Below are 21,476 nucleotides of genomic sequence, written 5' to 3'. Positions count from 1 at the left end.
TTGTTAAAGAACAGGGTTTAGACTTACAAATTCTTTTCCTTTTAAGAATCAATTTTGGCTTGATTGTATTAAGGACCTTTGATCCAGTAAAAAGGGCTCAAACTTTAATGCAAATCAAGCTCACTGATTGCTGTTGCCTATCTCTGGGGTTAAAGATAAACTGGGGATCAATAGCCCTGTATCTTTAAACTTGAGAGGTCAAAAGGAAAAAATCAGGAGTGAGAATGAGGGAGACAAGGAAGACCAAAAAACAAGTACACAGAAGTAACATATTAAGTCTTAACTGTCTCTCACCCTGTCGATGATAAGGGGCTGTCTGATTCTTAAATTCCACATATAACATGATGAAGTGCCTTATACTATTTTACACAAAGTGGTAACTCAAATTTTAGCTCTCAACCTCTAATACCATTAGTTTTCCAAAGTATATTGAAAAATCCATGCTCTTTGGAGCTAAATGACCCTAAATTTAAAGTAGCCCACCACTCAGTAGCCCTGTGACCTTGAGCAAATTACTTACCATTTCTAATCCTTAGTTTCTTAAATGTAAATGAAAATAATTAACCCAAGAATTAGCATTAGAAATAACATTCACAAAGTGCCTGCTACATGGAAAAAATGCTCCATAAACAAGAGCTACTATTATGCAAAAGGCACCTAATTCATCAATGCTCAACGTGGTGGTTTCCTCCTTGGGCAGCCCAGATCGCTGTTTCCAGAAAAGAAGTACAGATGTGAGAGAGAAGGGAACCACAGAAAAGACAATCAATTTCATTTTCACCACGTAACACAGAAAGAAGTAAAACAGAGAAATCTGTGAATAGGCATGACAAATGGACCATCCGCAACCCACAAATGGATAGGTTCAAAGGTTGATTATAATTCAGTTGCTTAGAACGGGGAACATATTTTCCCAGGGAATCAATGTTCAATTCAACTCTTAGACAAACTCACAAGAAGTCATCAAAATCATAATGTAGTTAAAAATGTGATATATCTCAATAAAATTAGTAGAAAAGTGATGAATCAACCAAACAATACAGAAAACCAAGAAACTTTAATAATATGTAATGTAACTTATTTTAGAAGCTGGCACTCGAGGGAAAAGGTTTTATGCGAGGTTTCAGTAGTGATTCAGAGGGGGTTTTCAGGGAAATTTCAAAAGCTTTATAAGGCTGATGACCCTGGTTCTTTATTATGTTTTACTTCGCCTCAAATTTTATGGCTTCCCTTTCTTTCAACATAAGCAAAACACTAGCACTCTTACACTTAATAGCCATGATTGCGATCATTCATTTCACGAATGAGAAGGAGCAACTGGGGAAGAACTAGAGGAAAGACAGGAAAGAAGAAGAACCATAACGGATGTGCCCAGATATAAAGAAAAGAACCTTCAATTGAATTAGATAAACTCAGTAAGTAAAAAACTGAAGCGGGTTGAGGGTGGTTAAGTACAGCACTAAAATAGTAAGGGAGCAAAAAGCCAAGTGATGAGAACTGGTCAGAGTCCCACCATGATTCACTGGTTATTTTAAAGGTCACAATTTTTATTTTCCTTAAAGTGGAAGACAAAAAAAGAGCAAGCAAAGCAACCTGCCATTTATACAAAAGGAATTCTCAGGAGCTGATGATTCATAATTCAAATTGTGACACACCAACGGAATTCAAGATTTTCTCCTAACCCCTTTTTATTTCTCTAAATTCCTTCAAATATTCTGTTCTTTTTATGTAGATATTATTGTGATAACAGTATTATGAACTGTTATACAGATGATAATAATATCTAAACTAGAACTAGAAAGATGACTTTTGACATTTACAAGTACACAACAGAATAGAAGTATCTTAGGAAAGTCTCCTCAAAAGCCAGCAGACATGTTATATAGCCTCTTAGGCTATGAGGAATGCAGTGATTTCAAACCACAGAGAGAAGCTTTTGATTTTCTTAAAAGACATAAACCACAAATCAGTTCCATGTAGTCCAACCTATATTCAGAATCTAGCAAATCTTCCTGAGAAGTACTGAGATGCTTTTTGAAGCCTGAAGAAATGATTAATGAAGAGATGTTATAGTCAGATAAAATAAGATTTTCTAGGGCCTGGTCTTAAGTCCAGGACCTGTATCGGTCAAATCAGCCAAAGTAAATGCTCTCCAAATGAATAAAATAATTCTAAATAATCAGAGGAAACAGGACTAAAGACATGTTAATGTGGGACGCTGAAAAGCTTGGCCCCATCCGTGCAGGAATGCTAAGATGCTGTGAATTCCTAACTAGCAAGTATTGTCCAATTTCTCTCATCTACCTACAAATTTTTGTCAAATGCAAACAAATATGAACTGATTAATAAAACTGTAAAGTTATTTAATAGCATTACTAATCTATGATAACAGTATGCCCATGCATTTTCTTAATTAACAGGTACTGAAAATACAATACTTGTCAAGAGTGCCAGGAATATTTCTGAAAATAGAAAGTCAGGAAGCACTGCCCCAGTATCATTATACATACAACAGGCAAGTAAAACAGTCATTAAAACGTCCTTCAGTTTACCTTTTACTCCAATTTAGAATATTCTGTTCTCATTTCATTCTATTTTCTCTTTCCTAGCAAGATTTTTAAATTGATACTTAAATTCTTAGGAAAAGGTAAAAACTTGAAGAGCCTTGTCAAATACGAGATCTTCATGGTAATCATGTATGTCCTTTTAGGAAGCTGCAATCAACTACATATATATAAATTTACATTACATCCAATCTCAAGAACTATTAAGACAATTCCTTCTTTTAATTAGCCAGTGATTTTCTCTTACAAAGGAACTATAATTAAGGTCAAATTACTCTTTAAAGTTCCCTTTAATAATAGAATATGGTAATTCCGCTGATAAATTCTTCCAGAGGAACAAGTAATCAGAAACCTGAAACTATTAAACTATTATTTGCTCCTCGGGAATTCCGTATTACATGTTTACTCAACCATATCTGCTAAAAGACACAGAAATCCTACCAAAGTTAATTTAAGAACTTACCAATTTCCCTTGCAATTCTGACAGCTTCATCTGCATCCTGTAAAAGCAGGAAATGAGACCCAACATTAATACCATCAACCACTGCACAATGTCTTTAGGGCAGTCATATATTGCACTACTGCCTCCTCTGATTCACTTAATGTTCAATTTTACAACCTTCTAACTCTTCTTATTCAGAGAAATGTAAAATTAATACCATAAGTGGAATGTAAATTCTACCTCATCATTATTATATTAAGCAACTCAAAGCAGTTTGAAATGAGCTGGCAGGAAGCACTACCAGAATTGCCAAATGATTTGGTGCAGTTGCTGGAATTTAACGGCAGAATTTAGATGTTTACAATCAATACTGAACCATAAATCAGATCATTAAAGCTTGTCCACAGCCAGCTTGTTTCTGCCTCTGATATTTATATGTCTTGTTTTCCTTGATTCTGTCAGCAGGGGGAGTTGATTCTCTATTGTTTGGGAGGAGATCAACAGATTTTCCAGAAACAAAAAAGTAAATTTCTAGTATCTATAGGAATTGCCAATTGTTCCCCTCAAAAAATTCCTTTAGTAATCTCCATTACTTTTTCTTTTTTCTTTTTTATTTCATCCTTTTTTGGGGTACATATTTTATCTTTACGAGTTACATCTTGTTAACATAAATTAAAACCTGAAATTCAATGAACCATCTAGTGGGGGGAAAACTTCCAAAAAGCCAAGGAAAGAAAAGGCATTCTAAAACAGTACAAGGTAACACTGTAAATCAACTGTACTTCAATAAAAATTTTAAAATTAAAAATAAGTAAAACAGCACAAGGTAAAAGTTTATGAATGTAAGGATTACTTACTGCTAAATATCAACCAATGCCACTGAATGGACCAAAACTTCCCTTGAATCTAAACCATTTCATTGATCATTAATTCTCACCTAACACAAGCAACACAGGACACTCCTGATACATCTCCCCCAGATAACAGTAAAGAGAAAGCTGAAAAGATTTTAAATCCAAGTAAATCCTAGTAAATTTAACTTTTTAAATAATTTAGTGACATAAACTAAACTATCACAGGGAATGACAATAATGTTTTGAAACCATTAGCTGGTAAGAATGCCTGAATTTTTAGAAAATAACTTTAAAATATCAAAGTAAAAGTTGGTATTTTTTAAGCTTTTAAGCTAATACTTTAAAATATAGAGTAACCATGTCAGAATCCTCCCCTAAAATGGGAGGGTGGAGGATGTTTATAACTGCTTCATTCATGTCTAATAAAAAAAAAAAAATCTTCCTTAAAAGTCTTCAGTACCTAATAACATCCCCTGAATAAGGAGGTTGGCAGGGGAAGTTGTCAGAAAAATTTAATTTCCTTTCATTAGCCAGTCTGCTCCACAAATAGGTGCTTGTTAAGTTCAAAGCAGTCCTGAAAGCAACATCAGTTTTAAGTCTTTTTTTTTTTTTTTTTTTTTTTTTAACTCCAAGCAGTCACATCTGCTAATGAGATTTTCCAAATAACAATTGTTTTCAAGTCAGAGATAAATCTATACTTCCCATTCTACTCCCCCCCAAAATCAAGGTTTACTGCTTTATTACACCTTGCTGTTTTCACTGACCTTACATTCTCCAAATTTTGGCTTAAAGGGATAAAAATCCATGAAAAGGGTCATTTAATAATGCTAGTGGTTTCCACACATTGAGTTTGAAGGTTCTTTGTTCAAGCCAGTGACAGTTATTGGAGAATACTTCCCCTTAATAGCCTCTCTGTCAGGAAGTGTTAAACCTGCCAAATGCGGACAATTAGTGCCTCACGAACAAAATACAGGAAGAGTGCTGGCTGATGGAGAATGGATTATAAGAAGCCTAGAAGGAAACTTTTAACATGTCTTTTCTTTCAAACGTGTAATAGTATATTTGCAAAAGATATTCAGAGAGAAAAAAACCCTGCTATCTAAAAGGTTCATTACCTTGAGAGAACTAACAGGCAATGTTAGTTCATTAGTAATATTTTAATACATAGTTATATATACATATTATGGATGGACTGTGTACAGAGAGATGTATGTTTACACAAAGCAAAACTTCTAAAAATTCTTTAGCTGCTACAAATCCAACACTTCGATAAACTGCCACAAAACAATCTTATTTTCACTAATCAGTATGCTTAAGTTTTCTTACTATGAAAAGCAAATTCTACTAAATGACGTTCCAAGTAAAATCAAACTGTCTTTAAAATTAATTTTTCACTTGTCATTCATTCATCCCAAAATATTTAATTGAGCATATATTATGTACTAGACATTAAAAACCTCTATTATCAGTTTCAACAATAAACTATTAAGTACACCTAGCTCCAACATATTCTTTCAGCATATATACAAAACTACTTTTAAAGAGATTAAAAGGTCCTATATATTGGGATTGGCCAAAAAGTTCGTTCGGGTTTTGCCGCGCAATGTTACAGATTTTTTGGCCAGCCCAATAGCTCCAAATTCAATGGCACTGACACATCCCACAGTGTAACTTCCCTGTAGGGCTACAGGTAGAAAAAAATTTAGTAGTAAAAAAAAAAATTGAACCAACAAGAAAAAGACCAACAATCATCTGAGGAGGAAAGGGTTGCAATGAAAGTATTAAGCTATGTAATTCTAAAACAGCAGTTCAAGAAATGGAGAAAGAGGAAAGACGCCAACAGAACCAGTAACCATTTCTTCTACTTCTCTATTTCAGCACAGCTTACATTAAGTGAGCTCTGTCATCCAACTGAAGAATAAAGCAGTAAAAAATTCTGTTTTACAGAGTATGATGGGAGAGGTAGGTGATATTGCTATAACCAAATAAGTAGATCACAACAATGTAAAAAGGAGCTAAAAAAAAATGGATGCTTTTTCTGCAGGCCCAATTGATCCTGTAGCACCCACCTGGAGGCAGCAAAGCCCAGCAGCTAAGAGCACAGATACTGGAGCCCAAAGGAATGGGCTCCAATGCTGGCTCAGTGACAGTGAATGCATTACCTACCAGTATGCCTCTATGGAATTAGGTTTCCTCATCTGTAAGATGGACATAATACCTCATAGGGTTATTAAGAAGATGAAATTAGTAATAGCTGAAACACACTAGAACAGAGTCTGGCAAATAGTAAGCACTCAGTTAAGGTTGGCAATATGTGATAAAATGGGCAGCCCGCACCCCCAACCATCGAGCTTGTTTCTTTCCTGCCTGCCCTTGGTTGTCCTATCCTGTGGTCATCACTCATTCTCTGAACCTGCAAAGAACCTGATACAGAACTAAGACTGGCATTACAATACTGCAAAAATGTGCACTTGTACCTCCAGTGCCCTTCACTGGATCAGATGATCCAAGTACTCTTTACAGCTGGTAAGCAGGGTTCTTCTTGGGCAGGGAAGGGAAGTAAAATCTATAACAAAGACAGGCAAATTCAAATAGTCCTCCCTGATGTTAAACACCCAATTTATTTCTACAGTGACAGTCGTGTCCAATACTGGCTCCACCACCCACGATTCAGACCACACCTCTCCCTTCTCACTTGCTACATACAGCCTACTTACCAACCCCGAATTCCGCACTCACTCATCAGTATGGAAAGCTACTTAGGAGTTTACTTTCCTCAGCTGGTTCTGAACAAATCAGTGACTGCTTCTGAAGTAAACAAAAAAAATCATTGCTTTGGGCTTCCCTGGTGGCGCAGTGGTTGAGAGTCCACCTCCCAGTGCAGGGGACACGGGTTCGTGCCCCAGTCCGGGAAGATCCCACGTGCCGCAGAGCGGCTAGGCCCGTGAGCCATGACTGCTGAGCCTCTGCGTCTGGAGCCTGTGCTCCGCAACGGGAGAGGCCACAGCAGTGAGAGGCCCGCGTACCGCCAAAAAAAAAAAAAAAAAAAAAAAATGCTTCAAGACACTATGGGCATGGGACTTCCCTGGCTGTCCAGTGGTTAAGACTTTGCCTTCCAGTGCAGGGGGTGCGGGTTCAATCCCTGGTTGGAAGCTAAGATCCCACATGCCTCAGTGGCCAAAAAAACAAAACATAAAACAAAAGCTATACTGTAACAAATTCAATAAAGACTTTAAAAATGGCCCACATCAAAAAAAAAAAAGACACTATGGGTAAAAGCTCTATCTGTACACAAAAAGCATGCTCAAACTATTCTGCATTCATATACAAAGTAAAGCAAAACTTTCAACAATCCTGGGTTCAGGAGATAGGTTCCAGCTGATTCTATTTTCCAGATAATTCCTGGTCAAACAGAAGACTGTTTAATTTATTGATATTTTCAAATCTAAAATTTAGTACACGTTTCTCTTATTGTAAAACAGCATAATAAACATAACTGAACCCTTTTTCAAAAATATAAAGCCTTAAAGCCTTTAAAGCATCATCAGGAAAGTTATTCTCGGTTTAGCAGAGAAAAAGGATACTGATGTCTAATATTGTACTTTTTAATTACTAGGACACAGCTTTCCGATTTTTTGGTTTTTTTAATGATTCCCTTCACACTAGTTTTTTGTTGTTATTATTTGGCTCCTTCTGCTAAAGCAAAAGTGCAGTGTTTAAAATCTGGCTAATTAGGTGCCAAAAGCAATTACTACTTTAAACCTACACTGCATAATTTATAAACCTCACTCAAATATACTACCATACTCTGCTCTGAGATGTAAATATTACTATTCTCTCTTACAGAACAAGAGAAACTCAGAGAAGTATAATAAATTTCCTGGCAGCAATTTAATCATTGTTGATTCCTCCCTCTGCTTCACACCTGACATCTAATAGATCACAAAATCTTAAAGATTCAACTTCCAGTGTCTCCCCATACCATCTACTTTGCTCCATCCTAATACCTTATTTTAGGCCCCTAACATTTCTCGTCTGGGTTAAAGGAAGAGCATTCTAATTTGTCTACCAACCTCAAGTTTTGCACTGCTCCAATCCATTTTCCACATCACAATCAAAATAAGTTTTCTCATTCCACAAGTTTTATCATGTTAACTCTTCTGCATGAAACCATTCAGAGGCTCCCAAAGCCACAAAAATAACCTCCACATCCAGATGCATAGCATTCAAAGTCATACGTATCTGGATCCTAATTCTCTCTCCAGCCCTAACTACAGCCCCTCACACTTGCATACCTGCAGTTTGCTGAAGTTCCCATGGTCTCCCAGCTCCAAGCTTTCACAAGATATTTTCAATGACCATAATGCTGCATCTCCAACAATTCCCCTCACTTTTAGCTAACTCACTACTACTCAGACTTCAGGTTATCACTTAAATATCCTTCCACTGGAAGTTCTGCCATGACACCCTTAAACTAGGCTAGGTGCCCCTCCTGCATGGGCCCAACACACTCTGAGCTTCACATTATTAAAATGTACTAAATCGCCTGTCTATCTGTAGGTCTCCCTAAGGGGACTTGAAGCTCTTTGAAATCAGGCTCTGCGGCTTGTTACTTTTCGCTAAACAAGTGGGCTGGGATTCCAACCCTGTCTTCCAACAGCTTCAGATGAACACTCTTCGTTCATTCTGCTCTCGAGTTCCTGAGATCAAGTTAATAAGATACTGAAGAAAATGAAAGGCAAATACTTCATACCAGATGACTACTTGAATACTTGACTACTTTAAATGACACTTTAAAACAACATTGGTTTCTCTCTAATGAAAAGGGTGACTCAAGAACAAGACAAAAGGAAACGGTTCCAGGAGACTCCTTAAGTACTACACACAATGTTTTAAAAGAATGTGGGAAACCATCTCCATATAACGTCCAAATAACATTCAAAATAATCAAATGGAAAAGGAACAAATGTTTTAAGGAGAAATATAACAAACTGAAACCACATTAACTTACTCAAGTACTTGGAGGAAAAAAAGTAGACTACAGTTGCCAAGAAAAAGAATTGCTTTAAAAATACCACAGATCAATGGGAGAAAAAAAAAAGTATGGATTTTTAAAAGATGGAATTATCAAAAAAAAAAAAGACGGAATTATCTATAATTAGCACATATAGTCTTCCAATGCAAAAGTATTGCTTAATGCAGTTGCTAAAACCACAAGGTATTCCAAAAATTTACACTATTTATCTGCATCAGCAAACCTCTATCTGCATAGATACCATCAAAAAGCAATCTTTTACCTAACAAATCTGAACTACAAAATGTGAAAAGTAGTGTAGTTCCAAATGAATGTGGAATTACTACACAAGGATTCGAAAAAAACCAAGTTTAAAAGAAAAAAAATAGTTGTAAAGGAGAAACTAACACACTACTGTAAAACAGTTATACTCAAATAAAGATGTTTAAAAAAAAAAAGAAAAAAATATGTACAGTCTCTTATGTCAGAAATAATTAAGAGCAAACTAGAAATAAAACTAGTATTAACATGTGTCTGAAAAACTAAGGGGCATTCCTTAAAATTACTTTTAAATGCTTATCTGAAAACTATACCCTGCAGGTTCAGTTGTCGTTTAACAAATTAATTCAGACAAGAGGTGTTAGGAACTGTACACCATACTTAAGTTAACACAGGTAATGAGACTCTATCATCATTTGAGCGTGTAACAGGATCTTAAAAATCACCTAAGGCACACAAGGAGACAACACTGACAAGACAGTGGATTTAGTTTCTTCAACTTTCTACTTTTCCCCTATTTTCCAAATTAACCGAGGTTGGAAATTCAAATGCAGATTGTCAAATGCAGCCTCCCTGAATAGACAACCAAAAAACCCTGTTGATCAAGCAAAACCAAGTTTACTACCTACTACAGTAAAGGATACCATCACTTTGAGGCAATCTTGGAGGTTCCACTGGAATCAGTTCAAGACCACTAAAAGCCACAGTTCAAGATCCCAGCTTCAAAAACTGCAGTGCTCCTCTGATGCCCACTGAGCCCCCCACGCACAGGGGTCTCCCCAACCACAATGGTGAGAAAAATCTCACACTGGGGAGAGCTCCAAAAACTCCTCAACATTTTTCATTCTGAGTCCATAAGACAAAGTTCATATGGAAGAAGACAAGCATAGGACCTATCAGTTCATGTTCATGAGCGCTCCAGGAGCCAGTGACCTCAGAAGGTTTCAAGGGTATCCAAATAGGACAAAATTTGCCTTGAAACCCATATCAAAACCTTGAAAACTTCCCCCTGTCTTGACTCATTTTTTTGTCCATGGGAGTCTGGGTCTGGAAGAGGTCTCCCCTCCAAATCCTAAACCACCAAGGCACTGCACATGGCCAGGTCTACAGCTGGAGATGGCCAGCCGTTATTCGGGGAGAGCCACTACAAGCCTTCCGTGAACAGGTCTGTCTCAGGCTGCCTGTGCTGTAAAAGTCATACTCCTCCTCAAATGTATTAAATATGTAACTCACATTCATGTTCTGACCTTTCTAGATGGCATAATTTCACCAAGGATAATTTAGAATTATAATAGACTCTTTCATAAGCTTTTGGTATGAATGATTCATCTGAGAGGTGCACCTTAGGGAAATACAGGGAAGCAAACTCTAAAACACCTAGTGTTCTGCGTTACTAGGTGCAGAATAATCAAATGGCCTTACAGATAAAATTAGATGCTCCCACTCCAGAAATTAATATCAGTCTTTTGATAAAGACACCTGAAGATTTTGCAAACAGAAGTAACAATGAGTAAACAATTGTTCTGTATTAGCCAAGAAAATGAGGGAAAAAAAATATAACAGGCTATGTTCCAAAAGCGAATCAAGTACCCATTTTGGCCATCAACTCAAAAGGAGAAATTTCACTAATTATTACTTACTGATACTGGCGGTACACTATCAAACTTAAATCCTTCCATTATTACAGAAGCTCTCTCTCAGCATCAACAAATTACTCAGATAATGGTTATCTCTAATATTCCTCACATTTCCCACATCCCAACCCCCAACTGTCACCTTTGAACCTTTATTTAAGGAACATTCCTTCCTCCTATGAGAAACTATACACACTGACTTCATAAGAAAAAATCTACAATGCAAATGGAATGTCCAGATCAAATGCTCTCCTAATGACCTTGTCCTTGAACTCCTGAGGACTCTGCTACTAATCATTAAGACAGAATAAATTTGGATTCTGACTCATCACTACCCTTGTGACTAAATCAAGCCCAAACTGACAATCTCAAGAAGGCCAGATTTCTTGCTCAGAAAAAATATATATATATACAATTACACCGGCAGAAGTATGAGGACTGAATAGACCAAGGTTCATAAAACCACTATGCAAACTCTCTAAAATGAGAATGTAAAGAAGGACTAAACCCAATAGTTGACAGCCTAATAAAGAAGCCTTGTCATACTCTGCGCAGGGCCTTTCAAGGCTGCAGTCAAGGTGTGGGCCAGACTGCATTTGCATTTGGAGGCTCAGCTGGGGACAAACCCAAGTTCACTCAGGTGACTGGCAGAATTTGTTTCCTGGAGGCTGTATGACTGAGGGCCCCACCATTTTGCGGGCTCTAGAACGGAGACCATCTTTACTTAGATCCTCAGAAGCTGTCTGCAGTTCACTGCCATGCGGGTTTCCTCAATATGGCTGTTCTCTTCATCAAGCCAGCACCTAGAATCTGTTCTCTAGTCTCCTAAAATGGAGTCTTTTATAATAAAACATAATCACAGGAGTGACACTCAATTACTTTGCCCTATTAATGTAAGTGAACGCAGTGATATTCCATCACTTTTGCCATATAATGTAACTTAATTAAGGGAGTGACATGCCATCACCTTTTGCCATATTCTCTCAGTTAGAGAAGCAAATCACAGGTTTTACCCAAACTGAAGAGGAGTGGATAACACAAAGGCTTGGATGCCTGGAACTTCCTCAAAAAGTTAAGCATAGACTTATCATATGACCCAGCAATTCTACTCCTGAGTATACACCCAAAAGAACTTAAAACAGGTATTCAAAAAAACAGGTATCCTACCCTCCAACATTCCCTCTTCTCATTCCCTGTCTTATGTTTCTTATTTTATTATTTATTATTTGTCTCCTTTTTCTATAGCACAAGCTCAATGAGGGCAGGAATATTTTTTTGTTTTGGTCTGCTTTGATCCCTACTGTATCGATAGCACTTCAAACAATGTTAGACAAACAGTGTGCACTTGTTAAATATTTACTGAATAGATGAGTAAACAAAAAACTTTAAATGTGGTAAGTGAAGTACAGGGTATTAAGGGAAAATTCAGCAGAGGGCCTAATCTAATACATACAGTCAAGGAATGCCTCTGTGAGAAATGTATGTTTAAGCCAAGACCTAAACTATGTGTAGAAGACAGGAGTGAAGACCGAAGCAGAATCAACACGCATGTGTCAGAATTAAGAACAGAAGTTTCAAAAATCTGAAAGATGTCATACATGGTTGGTACATCCAGTGCAAAGGGTAAGCTGGCACAGTATCAGTTTGAAGAGAGAAACAAAGGACAGCTATTCAAAGGATTTAAATGAGTAGTCATTCAAGAGTTTGTGGGGGTTTTGTTGTTGTTGTTGTTGTTGTTTTTTGCGGTACGCAGGCCACTCACTGTTGTGGCCTCTCCCGTTGCGGAGTACAGGCTCCAGACGCACAGGCCTAGTGGCCATGGCTCACGGGCTTAGTTGCTCCGCGGCACGTGGGATCTTCCCGGACCGGGACACGAACCCGTGTCCCCTGCATCGGCAGGCGGACTCTCAACCACTGCGCCACAAGGGAAGCCCTTTTCAAGAGTTTTTAAACACAGGCATGTGATCAAATCTGAATTTCTGAAACATCACTCAAGCTTTAGTGTCAAAATTTAAGTGGATGGGACCAAGACCGAGACTGGCTACAAGGGGACTTCCCTGGTGGTCCAGTGGCTAGGACTCCACGCTCCCAGTGCAAGGGGTCTGGGTTCGATCCCTGGTCAGGGAACTAGACCCCACATGCTGCAACTAAGAGTTCGCGTGCCGCAACTAAAGATCCCGCATGCCCTGACTAGGACTCAGTGCAGACAAATAAATATTTTAAAAATGAAAATAAAAAAGACTGGCTACAGGGAGAACAATTAGAAGGCTGGTGCAGTAATCCAGACTATATCATGTTAGTTGGAACCTGGAGTTAGTGTGAGGAAAAAAATAAAAGTAATAGGTCAGAAAGATATTTAAGTGAATTCTCTGTAGCGGTATTTATTAGGAACTCCAAGTTTCTAGCTTGTAAAATGGTATGGAAAATGCCAGCATCTTCTCAGGCAGGAAAGGAAAAAATGAGAAGTTTACAGCAGGAGTCAGCAAACTTTTTCTGAATAGGCCAGGTAGTAAATATTCCAGACTTTGTGGGTCTCTGACACAATTACTCAACTCAGCCATTATCGTGGAAAAGCAGCCATGGACAACATATAAAGGAAACAGCATGGCTGTGTTCCAATAAAATTTTATTTACAAAAACAGGAGTGCATGGAGCCACAGAATATGCCAATCCCTGGCTAGAGAGAAAACGAAGAGTTCAACTTCAACTTGTTACTTTTACGGTGCCTCAAAGGCATCAGGCAGACCTGTTTCAGAAGCAACTGGATATGCAGTTCTAAGGCAATATCTAGAACAGATATACAGGTTTGAGATGTGAAGCCATAAAAATAAGTTATATTGCTTAGAATAAGTTTGTCCAATACGAGAAGACCCATAATAAAACCAACATTTAAGGGACAAAGGTAGGAAGAATAATCAGCATGAAAACTAAGAGGAAGCATTTAAACAAGCCAAAAATACAAATATAAAACTGGAACTGAGTAATGTGCCAGAAGTGAGTATTTCGAGAAGGAAAGAGTAACCAAGAGACTGAAATGCTTTGAAGAGACTGAGAAGACCAGGATTAAAAATTACACACTGGATTTCATGAGAGGGAGAGGTTGCTGGTAGCCTTTTCAAGAGAAATTTCAGTGGGAATGAGGAAAGAAGCCAGATGTAGACTAAAGATAAGGGGGAAAGTGTGGAAATGAAAGCAAGTGAGGACAATTCTTCTAAGACGTTTGGCTGTGAAACGAAAGAGAACTAAGGTTGCAGCTGTGGAGTAACAAGAGGCTACTGTGCTCTCTGAAGAGGAGGAACACATATTTCCTTCCACTAAACTGGAAGCACCATGGTGTGAGGGACCACGGGTTTCTTTTACCATCAGGTGCTTCCCACTTAGCTCAGGGATGAGTACATTTTTGACTGACTGAGCATTCTTAATAGCAATAATAATGGAAAGGCGTTAAAAGACAAGGAGAATTTTAAGACACAGAAGAGAGGAAAGATAATGAGTGAAGACTGTAGCCCATGAGGTCTATAAAGGGTACATCTGGAGCATAAGAGGAAGAGCTGGCTTTACAGAGGATGGGGAACATCTATTCTTTGTAAGATGAGAGAAGAAAAAAAAAAATGGATGAATACATATTGAGGTAACTATGGGCAAGAAGCTGAGGATATTTACTAACCAGGGGCCATGCTTGCTAACTGTCCTGTAATTCATGAAATAATCCAGCACAATGAAGAACTGCCCAGCCCAGAAGGTACAATAAGAAACACTGAGATGAAGAGTTCCTGCAGACTAATTCAAGTCTACATAGGGACTCTTTTCTCATGAGAAAAAAAATGGATAATTTTTCCTCAGCAGTGGGGAGGAGCGCAGAGAGGAAGGGGAGACACATACTCCGATGTCTGCACGTCTTCCTTAGAAGACTTCCGCTGCAAAAGCGGCTTGCTGGTTGAGGAGCTGTGCTTGGGATCTATAGTGACACACAGCTGTAGCAAACGAGTTTACCATTCACATTTTATGCATATGGACAGAAGCTCACCATAAAGATACAGAGGACATCATAATGTTTCAACCATTAAATATACACCACCAACAAATGAAATTCACATATCTAACAGCACATTTTTATATCACCAAGTTTTCTCCTATGAAAGTAAAAGTCAACACTGATCATTAAATACAATGCTTCACGGGCTTCTTGCTCTTTTTAACTTACGCCATTCAAATGAATCCAAGTGTAAACAACACTGATTTTTTTAATCTATACATGAATATTTTTAAAAGCAAAAGTTGCATTTTATCTTACACTTTTGACAAAATGTTTGACTTCAGGACATGTACTATAAAGAGTAGAGTAAAACAGTTTCTCACCTTGACCACTCCATCAAAGCCAGGGATTGTGTTAACCTTTGCGTTCTTAGCTAATAATTTGCTTTCAATCTTGTCACCCATGGCTTGAATAGCATGTGTATCAGGTCCAATGAAAATGACATCTTCTGCTGCCTGTGAAGAAACATTTCAGTGCTTGATATGGAGTCACAATTTTATAAAAAGAAAAGCCCATATATATATTTACTAGTCACTCACAGACCAAGAACAACTTAAAAGCAAGCATTTGAGCCAATATATTACAATATATAATACTGTGTTGCATATAGTGTATGTGCACAAAGATATATGAAAGTCAGGTCAAAGAAAAGTAACTAGAAGTAACGAAGAACTCCTACTTGATATTAACAGTATTCTTTGGTAAAGCAACTTCTATGGTGTTGTAGTTATATCTAGTATTCTGCCACCCAATCTAAACAGTAAGTTCGCCTTATAAATCTTTGTATTCTCGATACCCTGCAACACAATGCCTAGTTTAACATGCCAACTTTGTGCCAGGCTTTGAGCCAAGTGTAGGGGATAATATGGATGAAAACCACAGAATATCAACTAATTCAAGGGAACATGAAACAGATCACCAGTACCTCAGAGAAATAGACAAAATAAAGTATGCAATGTTTACATCCTTGTGATTGTAAGAAATGAGTAAAGAATACAGTGGGAATTTACCAGGTAGAGTTATGATTTCAATCAAAACTACTCTATATAAATCACCATTAGTTCCCCAGCAATGGGTCCACCTCTGTGTATATGATATTAAAGTAAACAAAATGCTAATGAATACTAATTAGGGACAGAAAAAAATACCGATGGAGTTAGTGCCACTGTAGGGCCTGGTCCAGAGAAGTGAAAACGGGTTTTGCTGAGGTAAAGAATGAGGTCATTAGGTGAAGAATGGAAGTTAACTATGAAAAAGGAAAAATCAGATTGTATGCAGGGCATCATCAGAGTAAGGTACCTAACTGTTGATTCTCCCATGACCTTTGGTCAGGGTCAGTATAACGAATAAATCATATAATTTACATCTCATATTCTATCTACTGGCACTGCTGCCTGAAAAGACTCTCGGCTTTAGAAAGGAGCTTCATTCTCCTTATGAGAATATCATCCAGAGAAGCTACTGCAGTGTGGTGTTTGGACTGCTCTCAGCCATTGTGAGCAAAGAGGATTAAACCCACCCAGAGCAGGAGGTGGAAGTAGAGCAGGGACACAACAAAAGGAATATATGAAGAGATAAACATTTGGGAGATGATATGACAGTTTCAACTTTACACATGCTGAGGTGAGATGCCTGTGGGATAGTCAAGTGCCCATGTTCAGGAGACAGATAGAGAGGTCCAGAGGTTAGAAGATAGGTCCAGGCTGAGATACGGATTTTTAAAGGCATCAAATAAAGGATGGAATTAAAAATTGTAGATGAAATCATTCAGATAAAATGTACAGAAAAGCCAATGCCTTTAAACTCGGGATGTATACTTTCCCTCCTGCCCAAAAGCAAGACAGAAGAAAGGGGAATTTTTAGATTTTGAGTTTAAAGCATCTTTTCTTTGTGTGACAAGGGGGTAATAACCACCACGCAAGTTTGATTGAAGGACTGAATAACTGATAATATAAAACACCAAGCTGAGTGCCACAACTGTTAGTTCTTGTTCCCTACCCAGAAGTCCTGATAAAAAGAGAAGAACACTGGAATAATAAGACAGCTAGGTCCACAGGACCCCAAAATACGTTATAGGAACCCAAATACCAACACTTACCAGTGTTACAATAACAGAATGCTAGATAAGAAACCTCTTCAGCCATAACAGATGCTCATTAAGTACCTCTCCATCAAATGTTTGTATGTAGTTTTAACAGAACCTCATTTTCTTTAAAAAAAAAAAAAAAAAAAAAATTTTATGTGAAACCCCCAAAATGTAAAGCACATTAAAAATGGAACTGCTCTGTAAGAGGGGAAAGTGGTAGTAGGACTACACCTCCACATACTCTGTGTCTCTAGCTGGATAAACTAGTCATTCTGGACCAGAGCAACAATCATACTCACTTCTCTTTATCCCAAACCTACAACCCAATAAACACTAAGTCAAGAGGAAACAATCATGTTTCAACTACCAGTTGTCTTTCCATATTATCATTTTACTTGCTGAGATGGAGGAATTTTTATCATAAATCCTGTTTTTAAATACCACTACACCAGGCAGATGTAATCAAGGAATCAGAATACCTACACAGAGCTGAAGAAATACGTAAATGAGAACATCCAAAATACATTATGATTATACAGTAAAACTTCTGATTAACAAGAGCCCAACGACCAGGAACCACTGATTAACCAGACTTTTTTCATGCATTCTAATTTGAGGAAAATTACTCACCCCAAAATGCGAAATTACCAAGAAAGAAAGCTCACATCAAGCATTTAGTGACTATTCTTTCTCCCATCCAACACAAAGAAAAACAGCCAGTAGTACACTGAGTAACTACTCAAACAGATGTTTCAATAAACTAACTTCCTTTCTATCTTTATCTTTTTATGTTTTGGTAGTACTCCCTGGGTTCGCCTTTAAATGTAATTAAGGCAAATTAAGGAAGCAGTATCATAGCTCTGACTCCCGGAATTCTTTGACCAAAAAAGCAAGGATAAGACAGTATGGTAATTGCAAAGTGATGAGGCATGTTTCAAAAGTCCTGAGTTCTTGACCAGAGTGATTTGTGTGACTTAGAACTTAGAGCCAAAATGTATGCACTAATAACCTTTCAATACTCTACTGTTAACCCTGTATCTTTTGCTACCCATTTTCCCTAATCACCAGTAAGTCTCTTCCAGCATGCCATAGCAATAAAATTTACTTCTCAAACTATGCTTTTCAAGGAACTTGTAAATTTACCATGAATGATAAATATAATACCTAAATACAGGTAAATGTATAATGGTTGTGAAAAAAGTGGGAATTTTTTCATCATCACTGGAAACACTTTTGTAGTGATACCTAAGAAAGAAATTACAAAAAGCTGAAATCACTGCTCTAAGACTGAAGAAAATAAAAAAAGATTGTTTTCATTTTCTAAATTCTGTGATTTTATGGTTCTGGTCATATTTTGATAAAAGAATGGGGAAAAGAGATGGATTTGAGCAATGTGTTAGGGAAACAGAGATTTAATTTACAACAGGCTTTATGTTGCAAATGCAGAAATAATTATCATCTGTAAAAATTAAAATGTATGATACATAATTCATTCTTAGAAATACCATGACAGTTAGTAAACTGCTAACCTATGAATCCAGTTTTGTTTTGTTTTTTAACATATACATTTTAGGCTCATAAAGAATTACTACTTGGATAACTGTAAAACTGAAGTCAGACAGACATGAGCCATAGCCATGGAAAAACTGCTAACTGCCTGAAGGACCTAGACCCTGGACTTTAATTTTGATTCTGTGATAAAAGAAAAAAAATTTTCTAGTAGAAAAGGCCAGTTTCAGGACTGGTGCAGAGAAGTTAGCACATGAGATAAAAAACTAAGCCAGTGAGAAAGCTTTCAAAAATTAATATAGTTATCTCAAAAGCACATATTAGTGCTACCCACTGAATGTGTTGATAACAATATGAGTATCAAAAAGAATAAAAGAAATTACAAGGTTAATTCATCTTTTCAAGACCTCGAATAAATCTTTTCCTGCTATCTCTGTTCAAGTATTTGAACTTCTCAGACATGTATCACTGATTTTTAAAAATATATAGCTCTTTAAAAAGCAACACAGAGGAAAACTAATTTCACGCATAAAACTAAGCAAAATAAAAGTGTCAAGGTAAAATCCTATACACTGTTTTTATAAGAAAAAAATAAGAACTAGAAAAACATCCATGGAGGGAAAAAAGCACGAGAAAGACATGCTAACACAGCAGATCAAACTGTCACCTATTATTTCAAAACAAGCTGAAAGACATTTTAAAATAAGAAAACATGAAATAAGATATCAGAATTAAAAATGCTCTGAAATGAGGTGATAGACCTAAGGATAGAATTAGAAATGCAAAAGAAAATAATTTTGGAAGTGAAGACTAAACTAGAGGGAAAATAAGAGTGAATAAAGAGAACAAATAATGCCTTACAAGAGAGAGAAAGTCAAAGGAAGAAACTTTTTAAAAATTTAAATATAAAAAAAAGAAATTTTTTCTAAAATGCAAGAGAAAATGGCAAATACTAAAGATAAACAAAGAACATCCAACATATGGATAAGAGGAGTCTTTGGCCCAGGGTGGGGGGGTGGGGAGACTAAAAAACAAAGAAAAAATACTAAAAACCGTAACTCAAGCAAACTTTCTTAAAACTGAAAATACATATTAAACATACTACAGCATACCTGAAAAATTCAACCCAGAATGAACAGTACCATGATACATTCCAGCAATACTACTAAAGCAAAAAAAAAAAAGAATATGTGACTTGTACAAAAGAAAAGTTTAAATTCTCACCAGACTGGGGCTTCCCTGGTGGCAAAGTGGTTAAGAATCCACCTGCCAATGCAGGGGACATGGGTTCGAGCCCTGGTCAGGGAAGATCCCACATGCCGCGGAGCAACTAAGCCCATGCACCACAACTACTGAGCCTGAGCTCTAGAGTCCACGAGCCACAACTACTGAGCCCGCGTGCCACAACTACTGAAGCCCGCGTGCCTAGAGCCTGTGCTCCGCAACAAGAGAAGCCACTGCAATGAGAAGCCTGCACACCACAACGAAAAGAAGCCTCCGCTCTCTGCAACTAGAGAAAGCCCACGTGCAGGAACAAAGACCCAACACAGCCAGAAATAAATAAATTAAACAAATAAAACAAACAAAGAAACCAATGCATCTTGGAAAGGTGGATGATTAAAGGCCTGAAGCAAGAAATGTAAAACATGAGCCTAGAATATCTTGTCAGATCAGAGAGCAAGGAAGCTATAAAAGATTATGAGGGTCAAGTCCAAAAGACCATGAGCCAACTTAGGCCCCCCTGGCCAAAGAGGGACAACTTGAGATTCACTAGTAACTCCAACAGATTTAAACCTACAAAATACGTTTAAATCTATGACTTCATAATGATACTTTTAAAAAGAACTGGTTAACTGGTTAACCAATTTATTACCTCAAAAACTAGTAAATAAAGGTAAAGAATTATACACTCATCTTGCTCTTTCTATGTGAATTACACCCCTAGGAAACCAAACAATAAATGAGGGGAAGAGATCTCTTTATAAATATATTCCAATTAATTAATGAAAAACATGATAGAATTAAAATATCACCATTTTGCAATCTAATGAAGCAACAGCTACAGACAGTAAGCTTCAAAGGCTGCTTAGATCTTAAAAAGCTGTAATAAGACATGTGCCTCCTACAGTCTTGGTCAAAGGAATCGAAACCTAAGTCTGATCCCCAATTCTGAAGCCAGTTTGCCAATCTGTAGGAAATGCCAAGAATGGAGGGAAATGCAGAACTGCACCATGATTATGCAATCAGCTAAGTCAAAACTGAGAGACACTCTACAGGTCAAACAGCCCAAGGTTCTTCAACAGATAAACTGTAAGGAAGAGAAATGTATTGTGAGGAGAACCTATGGATTGAGAGACATTTAGAAGACATATCAGAGGTAAAAAATAAATGGGCAAGACAAATCAGTGTCTAGGGATGTACATTTGGACCATAAAGTTATTTCTAAATGCATGAAAATGATTACTATATAAGTCAAAGTAGTGGATACATCCGGGGAGAGACCAGAGGTTAGGACTGAGATGGGTCACATGGACAGGCCTTCTGGGATTCAGGGCAAATGTCTCATGATTGAACCTATGTAATGGCTACAAGATTCCTCTCCTTACGCAAGCCCACACGGGTTCTGCATAGTTTTTTTTTTTCTGTACCTGTCTTTTATTCTACAATAAAAACTCTGAAAACATTCTCAGAGTAGCCGCCAGCTTATAGGAGTAAACCTGGGCCAGGAGCAGCCACAGCGGCAGCAAAACCACAGCCAGGGAGGCGCTTCTCAGGCCGGTTTGCTAACCTATTCGGGGGACTTTTTTGGCTCTTAAAAAAAAAAAAAAAAAAAAAGAGAGAGAGAGAGAGAGAAAGAAAGTGTATTCTCACGTTTGGCTGGGATGCTTCAGTAGATGGTTATTTTGCACAAATTGAAGCCTCATGAAGTGGTAACAACTACTGCCACTATAGGTTAAATGTGAAAACTATAAAGTACAAAACGTCACCTTTGCTGGCTTAACCGGACAGCATCCAGCTTCTGCAGCACCACTACTTCCAAAACACTCAGATTTTGCTC

At 37.4% G+C, this 21,476-nt stretch overlaps 1 protein-coding gene across 6 annotated transcripts in view; it reads right to left on the bottom strand.

The window, feature by feature from the left end:
* PCCA (propionyl-CoA carboxylase subunit alpha) overlaps positions 1-21,476 on the bottom strand; it is a 369,338-nt gene that overhangs the window by 258,550 nt on the left and 89,312 nt on the right. For 5 of the 6 annotated variants that reach the window (XM_067016618.1, XM_067016615.1, XM_067016616.1 and 2 more), the window contains exons 7-8: positions 15,147-15,278; positions 3,028-3,064 (exon numbers count right to left, since the gene is read on the bottom strand). In XM_067016618.1, coding sequence (XP_066872719.1) covers positions 3,028-3,064; positions 15,147-15,278 — 169 coding nt within the window. The remainder of the gene's footprint in view (positions 1-3,027; positions 3,065-15,146; positions 15,279-21,476) is intronic. The other variant, XM_067016619.1, reaches the window with a different exon arrangement.

The sequence above is a fragment of the Kogia breviceps genome, chromosome 16 (assembly GCF_026419965.1).
Source record: "Kogia breviceps isolate mKogBre1 chromosome 16, mKogBre1 haplotype 1, whole genome shotgun sequence".
Lineage (NCBI taxonomy): Eukaryota > Metazoa > Chordata > Mammalia > Artiodactyla > Physeteridae > Kogia > Kogia breviceps.
Note: the sequence above shows the minus strand (reverse complement) of the source record. Positions and strands in the feature narration are given on the sequence as shown.